The sequence below is a fragment of the Symsagittifera roscoffensis genome, chromosome 3 (genome assembly GCF_963678635.1).
Source record: "Symsagittifera roscoffensis chromosome 3, txSymRosc1.1, whole genome shotgun sequence".
NCBI lineage: Eukaryota > Metazoa > Xenacoelomorpha > Acoela > Convolutidae > Symsagittifera > Symsagittifera roscoffensis.
In genome coordinates, this window is record NC_087064.1 from 42135197 (window position 1) to 42159844 (window position 24648).

Below are 24648 nucleotides of genomic sequence, written 5' to 3' on the forward strand. Positions count from 1 at the left end.
TTTTTAAAAAAATACTACCTCAAATTGATTTTCGGGAAATTGAGCATGACTGCGCAGCACCTGAAATTGAGCAGCAAATGTTAAGACAAATTGTTTACGGTGGCGAAAAGTCTAGTTCGCAAGTACAAGCTACTGCTCTCGTAAGTGACAATATAAACACAACATTTTACCCTTGATAAATCGTCAACTCAAACAATTATAAAAGATCTAAGTGTTGTTCTTGTCCTGAGAAGGAATGTAATTGGACGAGACAAATGAAACAAAATTATCAAAATCACTAAGAGTCTCCAATCGCGTCGTCATGCAGTCCAGGAAAAGTTAATGTATCAATCTTTGCTCTTATCAATCTTATACTGCTCAGCGGCTTGGCGTTCGCCAATACCCTGTTTGCAAAAATTAGAGTTTTCAGTGAAGAGTTACAAAGAGAGGTGACAATAAAATACGATTGCTATCTTCATTCCCTGTAACGTTTAAAGCTCATTCCGATTTGTTTTTTGTTGAAACGAGATGATCATTTGTTACTCTGAAAAATCATTTACAAAACTGTTGATATTTAACAAAACCGGAGCAAACAAAAAGTGAAATTGACCTCAGGTCAGTCAGAAACATACAAGAAGAGTTTGAGCTTTATTGAAAAATCAAAAAAGACGAAAATTTACTTTGTACACGCACCCAGAGCTGCAAACGAGATGCTTCGTGTGACAAAACCTGATTTTGATATGACTCTGAAAACAATGGATTATTTGCTTTTATAAAAAATGCAAGCATTTGGTATAAATAATTCTATTCTTATAGTGAGTACCACTACAAAAACTGTAGGCCTCAAACTGATTTTAAGTAACTTTCATGTAGAAGTTATTGCACTTACTTACGCGGAATTGAGCCTTTTTCTTACTTTTATTCTTCTTATCATTAGAGTATTTTCTAAAAGATTTGGCATAAATTAGAAAAAAAAACATTTCAACAACTTATTTGATAAAAACAGAAATTTATGTAAGCTTTACAAAAAAATCCATGAATAAGTTGAAACTTTTTTCTCATATAAAAAATTGCACCGAAAGCTAAGCCAGATAAAATATGACGGACCGATAAGCTGAAATCAAACCATAGCATGTTTGGAAATAAAAACGAAAATAAAAAATTTTTAAATCAAATTTAGAAAGACTTTTTCTCGTTCCGCGCCACACGTGGCGAACTGATTGTCAACACACTTGGCGGCACACTAATTAAGTCCAAACATTCAAAATTTTTGAGCAAAAAAAAAGAATTTTTATCAGAATTTGAAAAGCAATTGAAGCGCTTCAATACTCGATCACCTACAAGCTTTCTTTGAGTGACAAAAGTTCTAGCACTGGAGATAGCGGAAAATTAGCAGCGGTATAATCTCCGACACGATAAGTTGCTGGAATCGCCCGTGATGTGTATTTCAAATCGGTAATGAAAAACAACTGAACCTTGAAGCAATGAATGAAACATTTTGATAAAACTAACCACTCAATTCAAAAACATAGACAAGAGCCAATGAAAGCAAGAAAACAAAAAAATTGACTTGTTTTTACAGTGGATAGTTGAGATTGCCTTAACAGAGGGAATGAACTGAACTTAAAAAAGAGATCAAAATTTGATTCTAGAACAAAAGATCAAGAATAAATTTGAGCCTGAACTAACATTTTACTGCAAAAAAATCACGACCGATATAAGAGTCTAATCTACGTTCATCGACTCTTAATAACTGGGAATTTCAAATATTTTCAATCGAGAGCGTAATTTGCTTTCATTGTGGCAAATGAATTTAAATTCAACTTGAAAAACCTGAAAGTCGAACCGGTAAAAATCAAGAACCCTAAAAACAAATGCGATATGTATGAGTTTCTTCGCTATGTACATTCCAATTTAAAAGTTAATGAAAACTTTTTCTTATAAATAAAATCAAGTTCATCCTTCTAATTGAAACATAAAAAAATTAAAACTCAAATACAGCTAGTTTTATTGAGATAACATTAGCACATCTTATCATTCTCCTGACACAAACTTGAAACAAGGATTCTGAACAAGGATTTAACAAAAGTAAGAATGGCGATTGCAATCAATGCAATCGAGCTAGATCTTCAATCAACTTCACCACTTCATCTACGCACACTTTGGGCCCGGTTGAATTCAGAGCTGCCTTCGAGGGAGCCTCAGTTGCAATAAGACCTGAATCATTCATTAAATCATCTCCGGTGCTGTCGACGTTCAGATCCTGTCTCTGGGTGAGGAAACTGGAATTGAACTGGAGTCCCTTGAGGACCCGTTCTCTGTCGGCCACTGTCATGTCCAGGAATATTTCGATAATGTCTCCGTCAATGAAGCTTTGCGCTGGCTCACTTCCAAACTCATGCGAAAAATCGCGCCACGTGGAATGGCTGAAACAAATTGTTTAAACGTCAGCAGGTTAAGCCTTATTGTTGCGATAAAACCATTGAATAGTTTCTGAAAGGGAAAATGAATGCAAAGCCTAGACACAACAAAGATTCCGGATCATCGTTACCATAAACTCCGATATCGTGATCCGACATGACACTAAAAGCCCTCGGACCACGCTCTACCTATTGGTCGTAGAAAAACCATGACGATAATATTGCTAGCGGAATAAGCAATGCAATTAAAACTTTTTCAGCGCCCATTGTTTGCGATATAATACGCAAACTGAAGCGCAACCTCAAAGACCTTATCAAATACGCTATTCTTGTTTTGGTGCAGAATCTAAGAAAGCACGATGATACCTTTCAATCACGATCAAAGAATACACGCTCGAGCTAACAGATCAATAACTCACAAAAGCGCATCAAAAAAGGCGGAGGCGTATTTTGTAACACAGAGGCGAAGCTGAGCTTCGCACCACTAGCGATACAAAACAAGAAAGCCGCTAAGTCAGAAAAAAAAATCGAAAAAATTCGAAAATGTCAAAAAACTAAATCTATCAAATATGGCAAACACATGCCAAGACAATGGAATGTTAAATAAGCATCGGAAAAAAACTTACAAACGGCAACAAAGCCGAAAAACTCCTTGGCAACAATCCTTTAAGGCGAAAAAAATCAACAGACACATAAACACATTTTTTTCGCGCGTCGAAAAACACAATATGTCATTAAGCCGATATAATATAGGCCAAAACCTTTCGAGCCGAAAAATAAGGAACAGAAAAAAAAACAAAAAAAATTGTTGTCAGGAAAAACGAACTAGAAATTCTATTTAGATTTTTAGCATTTTGTGTGATCCAGAGGTGGACATAAAAATTTTGTTTTCCAAGACACGAATCAAAAGTAGGTCACTGAGCCAAAAAAAATTAGGCGGAAATAATTAAGTCAAAACTATAAAGAAGAAAAAAAAATTTTAAAAAAGCAATTGTACATTACTAAGCCAACAATATATCAACAGAAAAATAATGAGCCGACAATTTTTTTTGAAAAACGGAACAAGGTCCTGTCAGATTCGATTCTAGGACTTTTGCCGTCCTAGGCGTAATCGTTAACTCCAGACCAAAAGTGCCGAAGACACAAACAAATTAGAATTAATCAAGAGCTGAACCTAAATTTACCATTTCTAATTTTGGCCATTCTTTGCCGCAAGTAATTTACGGGAAAAAAGTCTAGTAGCCGATTGCAATATCCTTGCTATCGCAAGGGTAAACAACGAAACATCAGGGTTAATAAAAAATATGCAATTAGATGATATCAAAATTTTGATTTTGAACAAAGTAAAAACTTTAGAACATAGCCGACAGGCAGTTGGAAAAAAGTCAATGAAAACAATTAAACAGAAAACATCTGAATTGTTTTTTTTTAAATCTCAACAGTCAAATTCCAAAAAAAAAGACGAGCTCTTCAAAAATTCTTTGAATTTCTAAAAAAAATTGATGAAAAACATTTTCGATAAAAGTAACCAAATTTGAGAAAACTGGATCAATCGTTTTTTTTTTACTTCGCTGGGAAATCTGAAAAATCAATTCCATTTTCGAAACTAGAAGTCGATCACGTTTTTCGAGACCTTTTAACATTCGCTCATCGATAGTGGACTTTGCCTTCTTTTTGACAAAGGACATGAACTGAACTTGAAAAAAAATCAGAAGTCAAACGAAGTGAAAAAGTAAATTTGAGCCTGAACAAACTAAGACTTTTCCCGAAAAAACCTGCAAAAAAACGAAAACAAAATCGCGACCTATTTAAGAATCTGAAATACGTTCATCGACTTTTAAAACGCTTCCGTTCATTTCTTTTTGGCTGGTGTCCGAGAGAAGAATAAAAGAAAAACACAAAACTCAAAATCAAGTCCTTAAATTATACATCGTTTTGCTGAGAAAAAAAACCAGCAATTTCCATTATCTGCATTATTACAAAAATAAATAAAAAAAAATTCACACTATAGTGAAATATGCCTGATTCGAAAAAAAAATCTTACGAAAAATAAAACCAACACCTGGCCCAATTTTTTTCAAGTCGAAAAATAGCAGAACATGCAAAAACAACAGGTTCTGACCAGTTTTGATCTCGATACCTTCTTCGTAGTTTCAAGCATGGAGGTCCAAAGTACAACTGCAGTAACAACGCATAAATCCTGAAAAAAAATTACACTATGAGTATCGGAAGCTCCAGCACTTCTAGCTGACTACATTTAATGCTTTTGTCAATCATGCCCCTCCTGGATATATAAAAAAAAACAAATTTTATTTCAAGTTTAGACAGATTGAAAGCACCTTTCACCACGCACAACTCCAAAACTAATTTTTGGCAATTTTAATGTCGATGTCTTTAAAATAGCAGAAAATGTCAACTAAATCTGAACGCAACAAAGATAGCCGGTTACTGTGCAAGTAGCACAGAAAGTTTTTACCAGTCTTTTTTCCAAATTATTGCCGTTTTTTTGGCGTGGTGTGATAAAAAAAGAGCTGAACAAAAAAAACTGTGGCTAGTTATATTCGATAACCAGAATAAAAGCACCAAATTGAATAACAATTTTTGTCGAAAAATTACTATAAAAACGAAAAAAAATCAAAGAAAATTTTTTTCAAGTTTTCAGGCAGTTTTTTGAATTTTGATTCCGAATAGGCCCAAAAATACTCAAAATAAGCTAAAGTCTTCTAAAACTAAGTTTTTGTGCTCTAAAATAAGCTATTGTAGGCTTGTAAACAATTAAAACAACGACTACTCGCTCACTTTATTGGCTCGAAATAAAGCGAAAAATCGAAAATTTCAAATCGATTTTGTCTCGACACTGGGAAACTTTTTGAGCGTTAATATGACATAGCACTCAACCCAGTCCGATGATTATTTGTGGTACCTGATTTTGCGTGGAAAACAAAAGAAAAAACTAAAACACACCCGCATATAAAGTTCCTCCCCATTTTCAATGGTCGGAACAATAATCTCAAATGGTTTTGTACTTGTACGTACTCCATCCATCAGATTGTTTGAACGAAACTACAACATTTTTTCATTTGCAACAAACCACATTACTGTTCCGATGTATAATCATTCCTTGATAATGAACTGAGCTTCGCTTATTAAAGAACTTAGCTTCGCATCATCTTCACGATATTATTCCTTAATAAATAACGTAGCTTCGCCCAGCTCCCTTGAAGAAAAATTACGGTAACCAGATATCTTAGAATATGAATTTTTCAAAACTGTCTGCCTCAAGTTCTCTGAAGTTTTGCGATAAGCCAGCGGAGGTAATAAAACAAATGGTTTACTAAAAGCAACAGACTTTTTAAAAGCAACAAGTTTTGCGATAAGCCAGCGGAGATAAAACAAAACAAATGGTTTACTGAAAGCAACTAAAAGATGGAAACAGACCAAAAATGAAATGCATAAGCCAGCATTTAATTGAATAAAACAGGATTAATTTTGAACTGACCTGATTTTGCCGACACTGTTAATCGTAGCTACAATTTTCTCCTGCAATTCAGCCAAAAATAAAAACAGCTTAGGAGGCAGTTGAACAATTAAGCCAATAGCCCCACTCACAGTTCCGAACAGAATAGAGGGCTGGTAATTTATAACTGACTCATTTGGATTATTCATAACCAGCGAGCCATGTCGAAACACGTTTATGAAATCATTAATATGAAATCTTCCTGTGATCGTCAGTTTTCTTCTCTCTTCGTCAGTCGTAGCCGCAGAGTCTTTGGTGACAGTGTAAATGTTAAAGTTGTTTTCTCCGACTAAAAATGTATCATCGTCAAGGATTTCACAAGCCGTTGTCCACAGAGGCGTGTAGTCCTTGGCGATCTCTTCGAAACTGGATTCCTGCGGTTTGTATAGCAGAAGAGACACTGACTTCATGATATCTCCAACAACAACGAAATCTCCTTTGGTTTTGAGGAAGAGAGCGATTATGTTGCCATAGTGACAGCAGTCCAGTCGTAGTTCCTTGTCTGTGGCCCACTCGTAAAGTTCAACCATGTGGTTCACAGCACACAGGATCTTCCCGTTAAATAACTGGATACTGTATGGACACCCTAAGAAAACAATCATTTTCCTGGTAACAAAAAAGAATCTCAAAATTTCGATTCGCTGTTTCATTTATGTTTACCATTTTTGGACCATCTTAATTGCCATCACTATAATTTGAGAATGCAAAATTTGATTCCAAAAGATATCTCAAATAAAACAACAGAATTGTTTTTAATAATGAAAAGATCACTTTTAAGTACTTATAATTATATTTAACGATCTTTGCCGTCAAATCTGAATTGCATTTGTGGATTTCTAACACCGAAATTTTTCAGATACCTTTTATTTCTTTTTCAGCGATGAGGTTCAGCTTGCTCTCCTTCCATTCGAACACCAACAGTCTGCCTTTGTCTGGTTCTGCCTGATGAGACAACACGTATGTCGTACCTGTGAAAACATATTGAAAATACTACAAGCAATGACGAAATTAATTAACGTTGATAATGTTGGCACAATAAGATAGGGTGTCAATTATTGGCAAAACAATTCGAAGATTAGCTCAAAAAAATAATTCAGCTGAGAAAAAATTTAGCCTAGAACTGACAAAACTGGCAAACAACAAAACCAGCACACGTTTTACAGCCAGTTATATAATTATTTCTTTTGAGAAGATTAACCTAAATCTTAGCCCCTTCGGTTTTTAACTTAGCAAGCAAGATCGAAATGAAAGTTGAAAAAATGGATACCGCAATGGTCGGAAAAGCGGCTGGTTTTCTAATTGATAAAATAAAAAAAAATCAAATTAATTTGAAACAATGATAGCGTGTTGCTGTGATAGTACCAAAAAACATCGAAACAGCAGTTATGTAGGAGAATGATCCATTATACTTTTTTTTCAAGAACATAAAGGTATAACACGGTGGCAGGACAATCTAGCTATTCCAAACTACCCTATACCATTCTACCCTATGCCATTATACCCTACATACCAATCTAACCGATACCAATCTACCCTATACCAATCTACCCTATACTAATCTACCCTATACTAATCTATAGTACCAGTTTAATTTATATACCAGTTTAATTTGCGTCGATTTGGCGCATAATTAATGTAATCTTTAAAAGTCCTAATTAGAATCGGAAAGACAACAGCACGTGTTAATTCATTTGAGTCTAAATTTTTGGACTCAATTTGAGTCTTTCAATTAGGAATATTGTTCTAAAGACAAAAACGCAATTTAAGCCTCAAAAACTGAAAATTGTCTCAATTAACAGAATTTAATACCCAATTTTCAAAACCACCTAGAAAAATGAGACCAAAACTACGTCATTATATCAACTTTCCTTGGAATAACAATTACCAAAATGAGTCAAATTTTTTGGGGTTAATCTCAACAGAATCGGAGAACGCTTTTAATCGGTGGCCACGAGTTTACAAAAACACAGGAAACAAAGAATGGAAACTTTGACTGGAAGTGTTCAAGATGGGGGTCCCATAAATGCAAAACGACAGCAATAACCCGAGAAAACGATCTTATTTCCTGTAGAAATGAACACACGCACGAAATATTTCCTGGTCGCTCAGATGCAAGGCTTCTCGTAAACAAAATGAAACAGGACACAAAAATGCAGCAAGTACCAGTCAATAGCATAATTATAGCAAACGGCCTGCAGTCTGTGTCGGAAGAAAAAGCCGTCCAATTAGCTCTTCCTTGCCGATTGGCGATTAATCGGGCCCTCAATCGACAGAAGGTAAATGAGAGACCCACATTGCCACCCATTGTCGACAGACATTTTGAAGTACCAAAGCAACACGAGGATTTTTGCGTCTTCGATAGCGGCATTGACAATCCAGAAAGGGTGTTGATTTTTGGAGATCGCGACAATATCTAGAGCTTGATATTGCATCGAGATAAGTGGCTATGCGATGGAACGTTCAAAGTTTGTCCTATTCAATTTAATCAACTTTACAGCATCCACATTCAACTCGCTGGATTTTACCCTCCACCCCCCGCATTGATGCACAGTAGCAAAACAAAACAGAGCACACTTACAAAAAGCTACTGAAGGGATTATCAGCCATCACCGAAAACACCGAGCCTCACCGCATTCTCCTCAATTTTGAACGTGCGGCACTAAACGCTTTCGCTAGTCATCATACCGGAGCGTTGCTGAAAGACTGTTATTTTCATTTAAGTCAAGCGTTCAACCGGAAAATAAACGAAGTGGGCCTAAAGCGACTGTACGAAACTAATCACTATCTAAATTTGTCGTTGCGCTTAATTCCAGCTCTAAGTTTTGTACCAGAAATGGTCAATGCTGCTTTTGACTTGGTTATTGAGGAAATCGAAAAAGTTTCTGACAAATTTGAGCTCGACGACAACATCACTGAAAAAATTGACGAGTAGCCTCTTACTTCCAGCGCACCTACATCAAAGGCGAAACCATCGGAAGGAATTCTCGCGACCCTCTCTTTCCAGTAAAACTTCGGAATCATTCCGAAGAAGCAGCTGCTGGGTTAATAAGGAGAACAAATGCTGTAGAAGGCTGGTATCTTGGCGTTGCAACTCTCTTTAAAGGAAACTACCCATCCGTTCACACCTTTCTGAAATGAATCAAATTGGATGCTGCCAATCAAAAACTCAATAAATTGAAAGCAATGGGGGGAAACAGCAACCCCAGTCGCAATAAGTACAGGGAATTGAATGAGAAAGTGAAAAACAATTGCAACAATTTTAACAAAGATTCTATTTTAACATATTTGTATTCTCCGGCGCAATTAAGTCATTCCTAACTCTGCTTATTTTATCAAACTTTATGAATCCACTTTTTGAGGTTCCCGTGGCCGTAGAGGGCTGATATTTTGGGTAATGGAGGCCAATATCAAAAGAAATTTACCTTCTCCCTCACCCGCCCCCAGTACCGCCATGGCCTGGTACTGGGGGGTCTACCCCTCCTTTTACGATCAGATCTTTTGATTTTAAAACACATGCATTATCCGCTAAGCTATGTCGACTTGATGTGATATGACTTTTGTTTGTTTAAGAAATAGCCGCAACGCATTTCTATAGCAAAATTGGATAAAAACTTCTGTTCGTTCATGCTTTGAACTCATTCCCATTTTGAATAAGCAAATTTTACGTTGCTTTGATATTTTGTTCACATGCGTCAATTATTCTTTGATCACAATTAATGGTTCTTTGATTTGTTCGGAAATATACTGTTTCGGATTCTTCAAGAGGATGGGGTAAGTTTCCATTGCTTTAATTATAGGGAAGAATGGTATAGGGTAGATTAGTATAGGGTAGATTGGTATGTAGGATAGAATAGTATAGGGTAGATTGGAATAGGGTAGAATGTCATGGAAACGTAAAACACAGAGGCGAATCGGAGCTTCGCGCCACTTGCGATACAACACAAACAAATAAAAATCAAAAATTCGTATTTCTCAAAAAAAACTAGAGCCCAACTAAAGCTGGATTTAGGTGTTTGATATTGAATGATTTTCCTATAATGGCGCGGCACGAAAAATGTAATTTCAAAAACTTGATTTTGCCCAAAACCGTAGTTGTTTCTCTACTAAATTAAATGAGTAAAAACTTTGAGACAATCAAATTTTCCAAGCAGATAACAATCTACTTTAAAAAACTAAGGATTCGCCGCTTCTGCAGGAACCATTATCACAGTCGGTTCTTTTAATTAGTTTTTTCATCTCAGTTATGATTGTGTAAATTTTAGGAAAATTCGAAGTTTCTTAAAACGTTCAAAAATTCTAAGTTACGGTTAAAAGACTTTCTAAAATCCATAACTTTAACTGCTTAAAGCAGGTTCTGGCTGCTTAAGGAGAGAAGATACTCAAAACCGGGCTTTTCGATTGAACACAACCTTAAAATTAATCCGGCATTTTTCGCGTAAAGTCAATAAGTTTCAAGAAAAACTAGTTTCAAAACTATGAATTGTTTGAAGGCCACAACGTTTTTAAACTGGGCACAGCTAATTGTAAAGGTAGGCTTTCAAAAACCAGTTGTTTCGATTAAACCTATGATATTAGATCTGACAGGATAATTGAGGGGAAAAGTCAAAAATAGTCAACAAATCAAAAATATAACATTTCCGAGAATCATAGCTTTCATGTGAAAAAAGGGCGTGGAAGCTTATGGAGATTGAATTCACTCAACAAGCAACCTCGATTGAAACCAAAAAATCAGATTTGGGAGGTCAGATTAGAGTCAAAAACTTTAAAAAACGGTAGAAAAAACCAAAATTTTGACTTTTTCTCGGACCATTACATTTGGTGTCAAAAATATGGGCTAAGTCTTTAAAGCAAATGAGTTTCCACAACTTCTTCTTAGAATTGAACCTAAAATCTCATATACGGCAGGACTGTTTCTCTACGGAAAGTTTTCAAAAAAAGCGTCAAAAATCAAAAAATTTCCCAGGGCGATAACGTTTCCAAGGGCAATAAATTTTGCGCAAAAAAATAGGATAGTGGCGGCTAATGCAGGGGAGCTTACCACTACCCTTTATGATTCCACGTCAGATTTGAGAGATTAGTTGTCAATTAACTCAAAAATTAATAAAAACGGTCAAAAATAAAAAAAAAATGAGTATTCCGAAGGCCAAAACTTTATGTGTAAAAACAACTGGGTCGTAGTCGCTTCAAGCCGGAGAAATTTCCGAAACTGTTCTATTTATTGACATCAAAAAATTGAGAGGTTTAGTTTTAGAGAAAACGAAAAAACAATAAAAAAATTGAGAAAAAAATATGGGTCTAATACTCACCCAGATTTTTTCGAAGGCTGTAGACAGAGGGCTGGAGTAAAAGAGACTAGGGAAGTATGCAGTCACACAGTGACGTAGACTGTCTTTCAATTGATATCCATTTTTTTGAAAATTAGTAGATGTTTCTGGGGATGAAAAAAATTAAAATTCAACAAACCGATTGGTCAACATAAAACCAAATTGAGAAGTGCGGAGGGGAGTATCAAAATTGTACCAACCCAAAATGAGGTCGTTGGGCCGATGAAAAATAGACCAAAAAAATTTGGGCCGAGGAATTTTTTAGCGAAACAAAGAAAACGAAGAAATACGCTGACAAGGTAAGTAAATGACATATTGTAAGAGTAAATCAAACAACAAAAGCAACATTACAAAAAGCGAGTAACAGAAAACATAGCCAATCAAAGATTGGAAAAGAGTAATGAACGCAAGTAAACATAAAAAACACTGACTTTCTTGAAAAAATCTCAACTTTCGAATTACAAAGAAAAAATTAGATGCCTTTTAAGTTCCTTGAATTTTTAGAACAATTTATGACCGGAGCTTTCTTGATAACATTAACCCAACATGAGAAAACTGAATCAACAGATAAAATTGTTATTCCGCTGAAAATCTAAAAATTAAATTCCATTTTCGAACCTAGAAATCTTTCGCATTTAGAGAGTGCTATTTACGTCACTTTCAGCAGATAAATTTCAATTAAACTCAAAAAGTGCAAATTTACATAAGTGCATCAATATGTATGAATGCACATCTGTTCTTATTAGAGACTTTTAAGACTTTTTCTTGGAAAAAAACAGCAAGACCCATACAAGAGTCTTCACTACGTTCATTACTCTTAAAAAACGATTCCAAGATGTGATATTTAAGCCGACAACAGCTAAGCAGATAAAAAACGAACTCAGGCTTTTTGTCGGCCCAGGCATATTCCTGAACTCCAGGCTTAGTTGGCGAACGCTACAAAAATTGCAGATTGTGAACTAGAGATACCAAACAAGTTACCACTAGAGATGAATCCAGACGTCCAGATGAGTCCTGTGAAAAGTTCATTACAGGAAAAAAAAGTCTAGTACCCGATTGCAATACCCATTCTCATGGCAAGGGTGAAAGCACTATATCAGGCAAAAGATTATGTTTTACAGGTTTCAAGCATTTGAGTATCACTACAGAAAACGAAGTACAAAAGAAATTAAGTAACTTATTATGTCAATCTAATTATTATTTTTTAAATTCAAACCAAAAATCATAAATCCAAACGACCAGTTAACAAACTCATTAAATTAACAAGGCAAAAATACAGGATAAGATGCCACTGCTTAGACGTAGATCAAAGTAGAAACCAGCAAAAATGAACCTTGATTCAAATACACAGCGGTAGATTTCAAATACAAACCATTCCGACGAGAGAAATAACGTAACAAAGGAAGGTAGAGTGACATTCCGTTGCTGAAACAAGAACTGGTACGCCATCAATGCCTATTTTGCCTTTACACTGATTTGACTTTCATTACCTTGGTAAAGATCATCTTAGTGATCCAACTTGAAGGCTAAGTGATCCACCGGTTATCAATTAAAATAAAAAGTAAAATCGTTCAAGTGTTTTGAGAAGAAAGAAGTAGTCAAGCTCTCGCCATAGTTAGAGTAAATGTGCGCGAAAAAGGCTCATCTGAATCCAGTCCATGGCTTGCTTGGGACTGCTTAGACAGATGACTTTTCTCTCGAAGTTTCTTCGACGGATGGTAAAACATAGGGCTAGTTTTATCAGACCCCAAGTACAGGCTTCAAGAAAGCAACGAGTAAAGATCAGTGCGAAAACTGCGGAGGCTGAAAAAAAAACAGAAGAGACTGTAGTACATTGGGGACGAGACTCGCGTTGATGGTGTTGAAAATACGCGATTACAAGACAGGGAACTATATCAGTGATTTCACGTAGATTAACGCAAAAAGCAACTACGAACCATATATTTATCGCTGCGGAATTCCAACACAGATGCGAAGCTGTGCATCCCAAAAAATAGCGAGAACACAACAAAAATCAGTTCTATAGAATGCAATAAGAGAAAGTAGACAAAAGCATCGAATTACAAAAAAAAAACGGCTACGTCTCGGATTCGAACCTAAGACCTATTGCGAACTAGAGGTCGGAGCCTCACGTGTTAACCACTCAGTTAGGTTAGAAAAAAAACAAGGTTTCTACCATAATGCAAATGCTCGCAAGCTCGCTAGTGTGAACACAATGCACTACGCAAACAATAAAACTTGAGTTTTTTTCTACATTAGAAAAAGAGAACATTAAGCTTCTTATTAATCCAAATTTTTGGAAACTCGAGCAAAAAAAATTAAGAGATTAGAGTCAAAAAACAAGGATAAAAAATACAAAGACCAAAACTTCTCTTTTCGCGAAAAATTTTAATTCAAACTGATTATCGCTAATCCGATTATGAGGTTTATGCTCCAAATTCAAGAAATTTTCAAAGCAACCAGCCTATAGCAAAAATCCTGATCAAATTTTTCTGACACAGAGGTGAAGCTGTGCTTCGCAAACAGCAGCGAGAAAACTTCAAAAAAGCAGCTTTATAAAGTGAAATAAGAAAAGATAGAAATAAGCCGCGAATTGGTAACACTTTGCTATCTATGGGTTTCGAACCTGCGACCTTGAGAATTGGAGTCTCACGCATTGCCCTATCGGCAACGCCCTGCACTGTCGGCAAGAAGCACGAACCCTGACAGCACTCCGACAACTCCTAACTACAGGGTTGGGAATTTCAGTGCTGTGAAGTTTTGCAAACCCAAGTTTACTGAAAATTTCTTTTTAATCTTCCCCAAACCTGTCGTTTCTCGTCAAACAAAATGATCTGGGTATTCAAAATTGGAGGCAAAAAATGCAACCCCAGAAGAAGCCTTACAGCATCCAACTTTTTGGTTGCTTCTTTCAAACTTGGTGATATAACCACTAAATTCAAACTGTAAAATCGAAAAAAAACTTCATAATTGCAATATACGATTTAGGTTCAGCGTGAAAAAATTTTTTCGTTATATATTTAAAAATTACAAGAAAAAGCTTGAAAGTGGCGAGATACGGAAGCCCGCATATGTATATATAATCTTAACCATTGCAATATACGATTTGTTGAAACGCGAAAAAAAAATTTCGTTGAACATGCAAAAAAGGTCCGTTGAAAAAGCTTAAGCATGGCAACATAATGGAGCCCACAAAGAACACAGAGGCTAAGCTGCCCTTCGCGAAGACAATCAAAGAAAATGGAAAAAGAGCTCTAAACAGTCAAAAGAAAGTGAAATAGGAAGATTGAAAACACAGCTTGAAAAAAATGTTGTCGAGATTTAGAGTATTACGTTCACACATCTGCTACACGACCGCTTGTAAGTTTAGTAGCGCTACCCACCAAGAAAACAGCTATAGTTTCTATCAATTAGCCAAACTTACGCTGCAAAAAAACGACCAAAAAATATTTAAATGTTCCAAATTGAATATCCGACCTTTAGGAGTCAGACGTCGTCGCATCTGCGACCTGTTGATTACGAGTCTCACGTCCTCGCATCTGTGCCACGGACGCTTGGAAAAAATATATGACCTGTTGACTACGAGTCTCACGTCCTCGCATCTGTGCCACGGACGCTTGGAAAAAAGCAAGTGGCTAAGCTAATGCTGGATCTACTTGTTCTACTACTTTTAATTACATATTGTAATGATACGAAAAGGCGTTTTTTTTCAAAACTTCAAAAAGGGCTTTACGCTAAACCGTAGTGCTTCTCTGCTTAACTAGGGGATTAGCCTCTGGTTTATTGAAATAATTTACTTCTCTCTTTCAATTGCTATCTTTATCGCTGGGTAGTTTTCGAAAAAAGTGAATATTCGAAACATCGATCAAAATTCAATAATTTGACATTTCATAAATCCATCTCTGCTAAAGAATGAGAATAGCCTCTGCTTTCGACACCGTGATTATTAAACTGAAAATTCCTTACCCTGATTGTTTAGATAGAACCTTCAAAATGAGATTTAGTTAATAATTTCCGAGAAGGAAGAAGCTTCTAGAAAACGATTGAAATTTAGTTTTTACCGTTTGAAATTTCAGAAGTCCATATCAGCTTTTCTACACCAAAAAGAAACAATTAAAACAGATTACGCAGGCCAAAAATAAGCACCATGTTAGTTTTAATGAACTAATAACCTCAAAATCATCATATTACTTTGTGAACAAACTCCAAAAAACTGAAAAAAATTCAAAAACTGGACATTTCTGAGGGCATATTTTTTTCTAACGAGCTTAAGTGAAAGCGGCTTGAGAAGGGGAGTCACGCATAGTTTTTTTCATTCGATCACAACCTTCGTCTCAGATTTGTGCATTATTCAAAAATTCAAGGCCAAAAATCCCCCTACTAAAATTTTCAAAGACCGTAGATTGTGAGGTAAGATGAAAAGAGACTAGCGAAAAATGCGGGCACATAGAAGAGCAGCCAGTTTTTCCTTGGGCACCATTTTTTTGAAAACTGGTACAAAAATTGAAAAACATTTAAACTTCTGCGAAAAGTTTTGAAAAATTAGCAGTGTCGCAAAAAATCTAAGAACAACAAAGACCATACATTTTCATAATCCATGTTTTTTTTCAAACAGGACCTAAGCCTATCAAAAAATAAAGCAGCAACAAATGCCACCAAATTTTTATCCTTAAATGATCTTAAATATAAACAAATTGAAATACACCAAAAGTGCCACCAAATGAGTACTTTTATTCGCGACTTAGTTTAGAAAAAATTCTTCGTAATAATACACTACGCTGCGCTTCTGTAAATATATAAAAGATAGATAAAAAGTTAAATTCCAAAATAGCATATAGCTTAGTGTAAAAATTTTTCCTTTGATACAGAGGCGAAGCTGCGCTTCGAAAACACTAGCAAGAACACAACAGAAAGCAGCTTTATAAAATGAAATACGAAGATAGAAACAAGCCTGGAATTAAGGAAACTTTCCAAGGTATGGTCTTGGAATCGGCCATTTCGAGAGTTGGAATCTTATGCCATACCCTCTCGGCCACGAAAGCTTAATAACTGGCAAACACTAGTCACAAATAAAGCAGCTACATATGCTAACAAATAAGCCACGCTATGCAGCAAAAGTGGAATGAACATTTGACACAGTTTTCCAAATAATGGTTCGGAATACAACAAACTGAAGGTATCAACACTAATTTTGAATGTAATAAATTGGAAAGCATAAAGCCACATAATGTACACAGAGGCGAAGCTGGGCTTCGGACCACTTGGGATAAAACAAAAAAAAACGAAAGACAAAAAAATCGAAAAGTTCGAAAAAACTAAATACATTCAAATGATTTGGGCTAGTTTTGAAGCGAAAAGATGACAACATAATAGAATGGGCAATAAGCATCGGAAGACAATGCATCCAGCGCTAACAAAGCCGAAAAAGCTTGTCAGAAACTATTTAAGCCGAAAAAAAAATCAGCGAGACTTCAGTTTTCTGGAAAATTAATAACACCACCTCAACCTCAAAAAAATTCCTCTGCTCGTCAAAAGAAGTAGTATGAGGACACTATATCGATAAAATATAAGCCGAAACCTAAAATTTCACAAAAAAAATAGAAAAACAAGTTAAAAAAAAGCCGGAGAAAAATTTAAGACTAATAAGAAGTTAATGAGTCCCCCTCAATCTCAAATCTCAGACACGTACACACAAAACTTCAACCTCAAAATAACTCTTCTGCTCGTCAAAAAAAACAATAAGAGGACACTAAATCTATAAAATATAAGCCGAAACCTAAAAATTTCCAAAAAAAAATCCGAAAAAAATCAAAAGAAATTTAAGACAAATAATAAGTTATTAAGTCCCCCTCAATCTCAAATCACAGAGACGCACACAAATTTTTTTCACTGTTCGAAAGACGCAATATGAGTTCAAAAAGCCGAAAAAAAGGAAAGTCAAACAAACCGGAAAACAATTGTTCCCATGCAAAACTTGAACTATATTTCTATTAAGATTTTCAGCACTTTTTGCGATCCCGATGTAAGCAAAAAAAAATTTTCATTGACACGACTCGGATTTAGGTCATTCAGCCGATAAAAAATTAGGCCGAACTCAATTAGGCAGAAAAAAAATTAAAAAGGAAAAAACACATTTATATATCAAGTTAGGTAAAATTACAAACAGCAGAGGTAAATCAGAACACTAATAGCAAATAGAAAGTTTAAAAAAATTTGAAAAAACTGCAAAATGGAAACTAAGCCGACAAACATAAGCAGACAATATTAAGCCGACAATTTTTTTGAAACGGACTCTTTCCCGTTTGAAAAGAAATTGGTCCGGTCAGGCGTATTTGTTACCTCCAGACTAAGTGAGGTGGAGACCATGAGAACTTTGAATTCCGTATGAAACAAGAAACCAATTGATTCAAAGGATTCTGTTAAGCAAATTGTTAACCCTAAAAGTCTATATTCCAATTTGACAACGCTTGCTAATCGCAAAGGCAATAAAGTAAGCATTTCAAAAAAATGCGAGATATATTGAGTAAAAACAATTTTGAAATCGAGTTTTTTCTGAATTCGAGTTTTTCTGAAATCGAGAAATTTTTGAAATAAGTTATCACAGTTGATCCATTTTGAAGAACAGAAAAAATATATCCCTATTCGAATGTCAAAGCACGTGCCATCAAAAAGCCGTAAAGGTTCCCAGAATGTCACCAATACTTGCAAAATAGGTTAGAAAAAAAGAACAACCATGGTCAACCAAGAACAAATACCAACAGAGGTGAAGTTGCACTTCGCATACACAAGCAAAAACATGACCAATAAGGCTGCTGGGACAAACTGAAGAGTATAACTTTGAGTCTACAAATTTTGTCAAGTGACGCACCCCAATTATGTCGCATAAGCAGCACCAGTCAAATTGAAAAAAAAATTTACCAACTAAACGCCTAAATTTTTAGAGCAGTCTATGGAGCAGTAATAACATGAAAACAAAATGTAACAAAAACAAAATGTATCTTGTTAATTTGAGATTTTTTGTGAAAATCATCTCCCACACGCCACATTAAGCAAAAAGTGATAAAATTAGCTCCTAGTAACAAGTCAATGCAATTCAATCAACAAAAATAAGCTTCCATCAACCAATTTGGAACGATTTCTATGACGGATTAAATCTTCGCTTACGCGTTAATAGCGCGAAATATATCGCGCGTTAATTTTCCCGGATTGGCAAATTTTAAACCCACATAACTTTACGAAAAAATGATCACAGGTGAACTATTGTTTCCAAATTCAAGCCCAGGACAACAATACTTTCTGGTGATTTAAAAAAAAATCCCCGACAAAAATGGCTAAACTCCCCGTCTAAAATGCGACCGAAAAAAAAACCACCCCGAGTACAAATATTCCGGTACTTTCGTTACGAAAGCGGGAACAAAAAAAATCATGTGTGATTTTTTGTGCAAAGATATGGTTATTTGGAAATCGCTGATAAGGCCAGGTGTTTATAATTGACGCGCTTCATGATGCGTTCTTTTACACGCGTAAGCGATAAATTATATCATTCAACTTTGAATTGAGACCAGCAATTTGGTCTCGTTGAAATGATAAGCGAGGTGGTAGGTGAACAGGACGACAGGCCATTAAAACGACAAGACATTAATAGGACAATTAAAAAAAATAAAGCCAATAAAAACAAGCGGTTCGAATTTCAGCGAGAAACCAGCAAAAATGAACCTTGATTCAAACACACAGCGGTAGATTCCAAATACAAACCATTCCGACGAGAGAAATAACATAAAAAAGGAAGGAAGAGTGACATTCCGTTGCTGAAACAAGAACTGGTACGCCATCAACGCCTATTTTGCCTTTACACAGATTTGATTTTCATTACCTTGGTAAATATCATCTTAGTGATCCAACTTGAAGGCTTAGTGATCCACCGGTTATCAATTAAAATAAAAAGTAAAATCGTTCAAAAGTGTTTTGAGAAGAAAGAAGTAGTCAAGCTTTCGCCATAGTTAGATGGTGGCAGTAAATGTAAGCGAAAAAGGCTCATCTGCATCCAGTTCATGGCTTGCTTGGGACTGCTTAGACAGATGACTTTTCTCTCGAAGTTTCTTCGACGGATGGTAAAACATAGGGCTAGTTTTATCAGACCCCAAGTACAGGCTTCAAGAAAGCAACGAGTAAAGATCAGTGCGAAAACTGCGGAGGCTGAAAAAAAAAACAGAAGAGACTGTAGTACATTGGGGACGAGACTCGCGTTGATGGTGTTGAAAAGACGCGATTACAAGACAGGGAACTATATAAGTAACTTCACGTTGATTAACGCGCAAAGCAGCAACGAACCATATATTGATCGCTGTAGAGTTCCAACACAGATGCGAAGCTGTGCATCCCAAAAAAAACTAGCGAGAACACAACAAACACCAGTTCTGTAAAATGCGATAAGAGAAAGTAGACAAAAGCATCGATTTAGTTTTAAAAAATTCGACTACGTCTCGGATTCGAACCTACAACCTATTGCGACCTAGATGTTAGGAGTCTCACCTTTAACCACTCAGTTGGATTAGAACAAAAAGAAGGTTCTTATCAAAATACAAACGCTCGCAAGCCCGTTAGTAAGAACACATTGCACTACGCAAACAGAACGAAACTTTTATTTAAAGTTTTTATTTAAAATTAGAGAAAGAGAACATTAAGCTTCTTATTTATCCAAACTTTTATCCAAATAAGCCACGCTATGCAGCAAAAGTGGAATGAACATTTGACACAGTTTTCCAAATAATGGTTCGGAATACAACAAACTGAAGGTATCAACACTAATTTTGAATGTAATAAATTGGAAAGCATAAAGCCACATAATGTACACAGAGGCGAAGCTGGGCTTCGGACCACTTGGGATAAAACAAAAAAAAACGAAAGACAAAAAAATCGAAAAGTTCGAAAAAACTAAATACATTCAAATGATTTGGGCTAGTTTTGAAGCGAAAAGATGACAACATAATAGAATGGGCAATAAGCATCGGAAGACAATGCATCCAGCGCTAACAAAGCCGAAAAAGCTTGTCAGAAACTATTTAAGCCGAAAAAAAAATCAGCGAGACTTCAGTTTTCTGGAAAATTAATAACACCACCTCAACCTCAAAAAAATTCCTCTGCTCGTCAAAAGAAGTAGTATGAGGACACTATATCGATAAAATATAAGCCGAAACCTAAAATTTCACAAAAAAAATAGAAAAACAAGTTAAAAAAAAGCCGGAGAAAAATTTAAGACTAATAAGAAGTTAATGAGTCCCCCTCAATCTCAAATCTCAGACACGTACACACAAAACTTCAACCTCAAAATAACTCTTCTGCTCGTCAAAAAAAACAATAAGAGGACACTAAATCTATAAAATATAAGCCGAAACCTAAAAATTTCCAAAAAAAAATCCGAAAAAAATCAAAAGAAATTTAAGACAAATAATAAGTTATTAAGTCCCCCTCAATCTCAAATCACAGAGACGCACACAAATTTTTTTCACTGTTCGAAAGACGCAATATGAGTTCAAAAAGCCGAAAAAAAGGAAAGTCAAACAAACCGGAAAACAATTGTTCCCATGCAAAACTTGAACTATATTTCTATTAAGATTTTCAGCACTTTTTGCGATCCCGATGTAAGCAAAAAAAAATTTTCATTGACACGACTCGGATTTAGGTCATTCAGCCGATAAAAAATTAGGCCGAACTCAATTAGGCAGAAAAAAAATTAAAAAGGAAAAAACACATTTATATATCAAGTTAGGTAAAATTACAAACAGCAGAGGTAAATCAGAACACTAATAGCAAATAGAAAGTTTAAAAAAATTTGAAAAAACTGCAAAATGGAAACTAAGCCGACAAACATAAGCAGACAATATTAAGCCGACAATTTTTTTGAAACGGACTCTTTCCCGTTTGAAAAGAAATTGGTCCGGTCAGGCGTATTTGTTACCTCCAGACTAAGTGAGGTGGAGACCATGAGAACTTTGAATTCCGTATGAAACAAGAAACCAATTGATTCAAAGGATTCTGTTAAGCAAATTGTTAACCCTAAAAGTCTATATTCCAATTTGACAACGCTTGCTAATCGCAAAGGCAATAAAGTAAGCATTTCAAAAAAATGCGAGATATATTGAGTAAAAACAATTTTGAAATCGAGTTTTTTCTGAATTCGAGTTTTTCTGAAATCGAGAAATTTTTGAAATAAGTTATCACAGTTGATCCATTTTGAAGAACAGAAAAAATATATCCCTATTCGAATGTCAAAGCACGTGCCATCAAAAAGCCGTAAAGGTTCCCAGAATGTCACCAATACTTGCAAAATAGGTTAGAAAAAAAGAACAACCATGGTCAACCAAGAACAAATACCAACAGAGGTGAAGTTGCACTTCGCATACACAAGCAAAAACATGACCAATAAGGCTGCTGGGACAAACTGAAGAGTATAACTTTGAGTCTACAAATTTTGTCAAGTGACGCACCCCAATTATGTCGCATAAGCAGCACCAGTCAAATTGAAAAAAAAATTTACCAACTAAACGCCTAAATTTTTAGAGCAGTCTATGGAGCAGTAATAACATGAAAACAAAATGTAACAAAAACAAAATGTATCTTGTTAATTTGAGATTTTTTGTGAAAATCATCTCCCACACGCCACATTAAGCAAAAAGTGATAAAATTAGCTCCTAGTAACAAGTCAATGCAATTCAATCAACAAAAATAAGCTTCCATCAACCAATTTGGAACGATTTCTATGACGGATTAAATCTTCGCTTACGCGTTAATAGCGCGAAATATATCGCGCGTTAATTTTCCCGGATTGGCAAATTTTAAACCCACATAACTTTACGAAAAAATGATCACAGGTGAACTATTGTTTCCAAATTCAAGCCCAGGACAACAATACTTTCTGGTGATTTAAAAAAAAATCCCCGACAAAAATGGCTAAACTCCCCGTCTAAAATGCGACCGAAAAAAAAACCACCCCGAGTACAAATATTCCGGTACTTTCGTTACGAAAGCGGGAACAAAAAAAATCATGTGTGATTTTTTGTGCAAAGATATGGTTATTTGGAAATCGCTGATAAGGCCAGGTGTTTATAATTGACGCGCTTCATGATGCGTTCTTTTACACGCGTAAGCGATAAATTATATCATTCAACTTTGAATTGAGACCAGCAATTTGGTCTCGTTGAAATGATAAGCGAGGTGGTAGGTGAACAGGACGACAGGCCATTAAAACGACAAGACATTAATAGGACAATTAAAAAAAATAAAGCCAATAAAAACAAGCGGTTCGAATTTCAGCGAGAAACCAGCAAAAATGAACCTTGATTCAAACACACAGCGGTAGATTCCAAATACAAACCATTCCGACGAGAGAAATAACATAAAAAAGGAAGGAAGAGTGACATTCCGTTGCTGAAACAAGAACTGGTACGCCATCAACGCCTATTTTGCCTTTACACAGATTTGATTTTCATTACCTTGGTAAATATCATCTTAGTGATCCAACTTGAAGGCTTAGTGATCCACCGGTTATCAATTAAAATAAAAAGTAAAATCGTTCAAAAGTGTTTTGAGAAGAAAGAAGTAGTCAAGCTTTCGCCATAGTTAGATGGTGGCAGTAAATGTAAGCGAAAAAGGCTCATCTGCATCCAGTTCATGGCTTGCTTGGGACTGCTTAGACAGATGACTTTTCTCTCGAAGTTTCTTCGACGGATGGTAAAACATAGGGCTAGTTTTATCAGACCCCAAGTACAGGCTTCAAGAAAGCAACGAGTAAAGATCAGTGCGAAAACTGCGGAGGCTGAAAAAAAAAACAGAAGAGACTGTAGTACATTGGGGACGAGACTCGCGTTGATGGTGTTGAAAAGACGCGATTACAAGACAGGGAACTATATAAGTAACTTCACGTTGATTAACGCGCAAAGCAGCAACGAACCATATATTGATCGCTGTAGAGTTCCAACACAGATGCGAAGCTGTGCATCCCAAAAAAAACTAGCGAGAACACAACAAACACCAGTTCTGTAAAATGCGATAAGAGAAAGTAGACAAAAGCATCGATTTAGTTTTAAAAAATTCGACTACGTCTCGGATTCGAACCTACAACCTATTGCGACCTAGATGTTAGGAGTCTCACCTTTAACCACTCAGTTGGATTAGAACAAAAAGAAGGTTCTTATCAAAATACAAACGCTCGCAAGCCCGTTAGTAAGAACACATTGCACTACGCAAACAGAACGAAACTTTTATTTAAAGTTTTTATTTAAAATTAGAGAAAGAGAACATTAAGCTTCTTATTTATCCAAACTTTTGGAATTTCGAGAAAAAATCATGAGACTAGGGTAAAAAAAACAAGGATAAAAATATACGAAGACGAAAACAAAAATTTTTCTCGCCAAAATTTTCAATTCAAATTGATTACCACTAATCCGATGATGAGTGTTTATGCTCCAAATTCAGGAGCTTTTTAAACGCTGCCAGCCTATAGAAAAAAATTGGATAAAACTTTTCTGACACAGAGGCGAAGCTGTGCTTTGCAAACACCAGCGAGAACACTACAAAAAGGGAGCTTTATTAAGTGAAACAAGGAAAGATACAAACAAGCAGCGAATTGGTAACATTTTGTTATGTACGGGTTCCAAACCTGCGACCTCAAAAGCTGGAGTCTCACGCATTGCCCTACTGGCAACGCCCTGCACTCTCGGGAAGAATCGCAAACCCTGACAGCCCTCCGGCAACTCCCAACTACAGGGTTGGGATTTTCATTTCTGTGAAATTTTGCAAACATGAGTTTTCTGAAAATTTCTTTGTAACAATCATTCGAAAAACTTCATGTCTCGGAAAGCATTTGAGCATCCATATTTGAGCGCATCAGTATAGAGATGGAAATTTCAAATTTATTTTAAATTTGAGTTTTTTTGAAAGTTTTTGTTAAAAACGTCATGTCTAGAATACTACCAAGGTTTGAGCAGTCACATTTGGAGGCAATATTCACAACCGCTGACAGTACTCTGACAGCACCCATCTACATGGTCGAGAATTTGAAAAATTTTAAAAATTATTTCGTTTCAGTTTTCTGAAATTTCTCAAAAAATCCCCAAAACTGACGTATCTCGTCTTTTAAAATGATTTGAGCATTAATAACTGGAAGACCAAATTGCAAGCCCGGGAGAAACCTGACAGCATCCCACTTTTGAGTTGCTTATTTCAAACATGGCGACATAACCACTAAATTCAAACTGGAAAATCGAAAAAAAATCTTCGCAATTGCAATATACGATTTAGGTTAAACGTGAAAAATTTCTTACGTTATACACGCAAAAATAACAAAAAGAAAAGCTTAATAAGGGCGAGATACGGAAGCCCACAATCATATACAATCTTAACCCTTGCA

At 35.7% G+C, this 24648-nt stretch overlaps 1 protein-coding gene across 1 annotated transcript in view; it reads right to left on the bottom strand.

The window, feature by feature from the left end:
• Positions 1-1942: 1942 nt before the first annotated feature.
• The window catches only part of LOC134842590 (DNA damage-binding protein 1-like), a 46456-nt gene continuing 23750 nt past the window's right edge, over positions 1943-24648 (bottom strand). Inside the window, exons 13-15 of the mRNA XM_063859001.1 lie at positions 6777-6884; positions 5899-6502; positions 1943-2405 (exon numbers count right to left, since the gene is read on the bottom strand). Coding sequence (XP_063715071.1) covers positions 2087-2405; positions 5899-6502; positions 6777-6884 — 1031 coding nt within the window. The 3' untranslated portion in view covers positions 1943-2086. The remainder of the gene's footprint in view (positions 2406-5898; positions 6503-6776; positions 6885-24648) is intronic.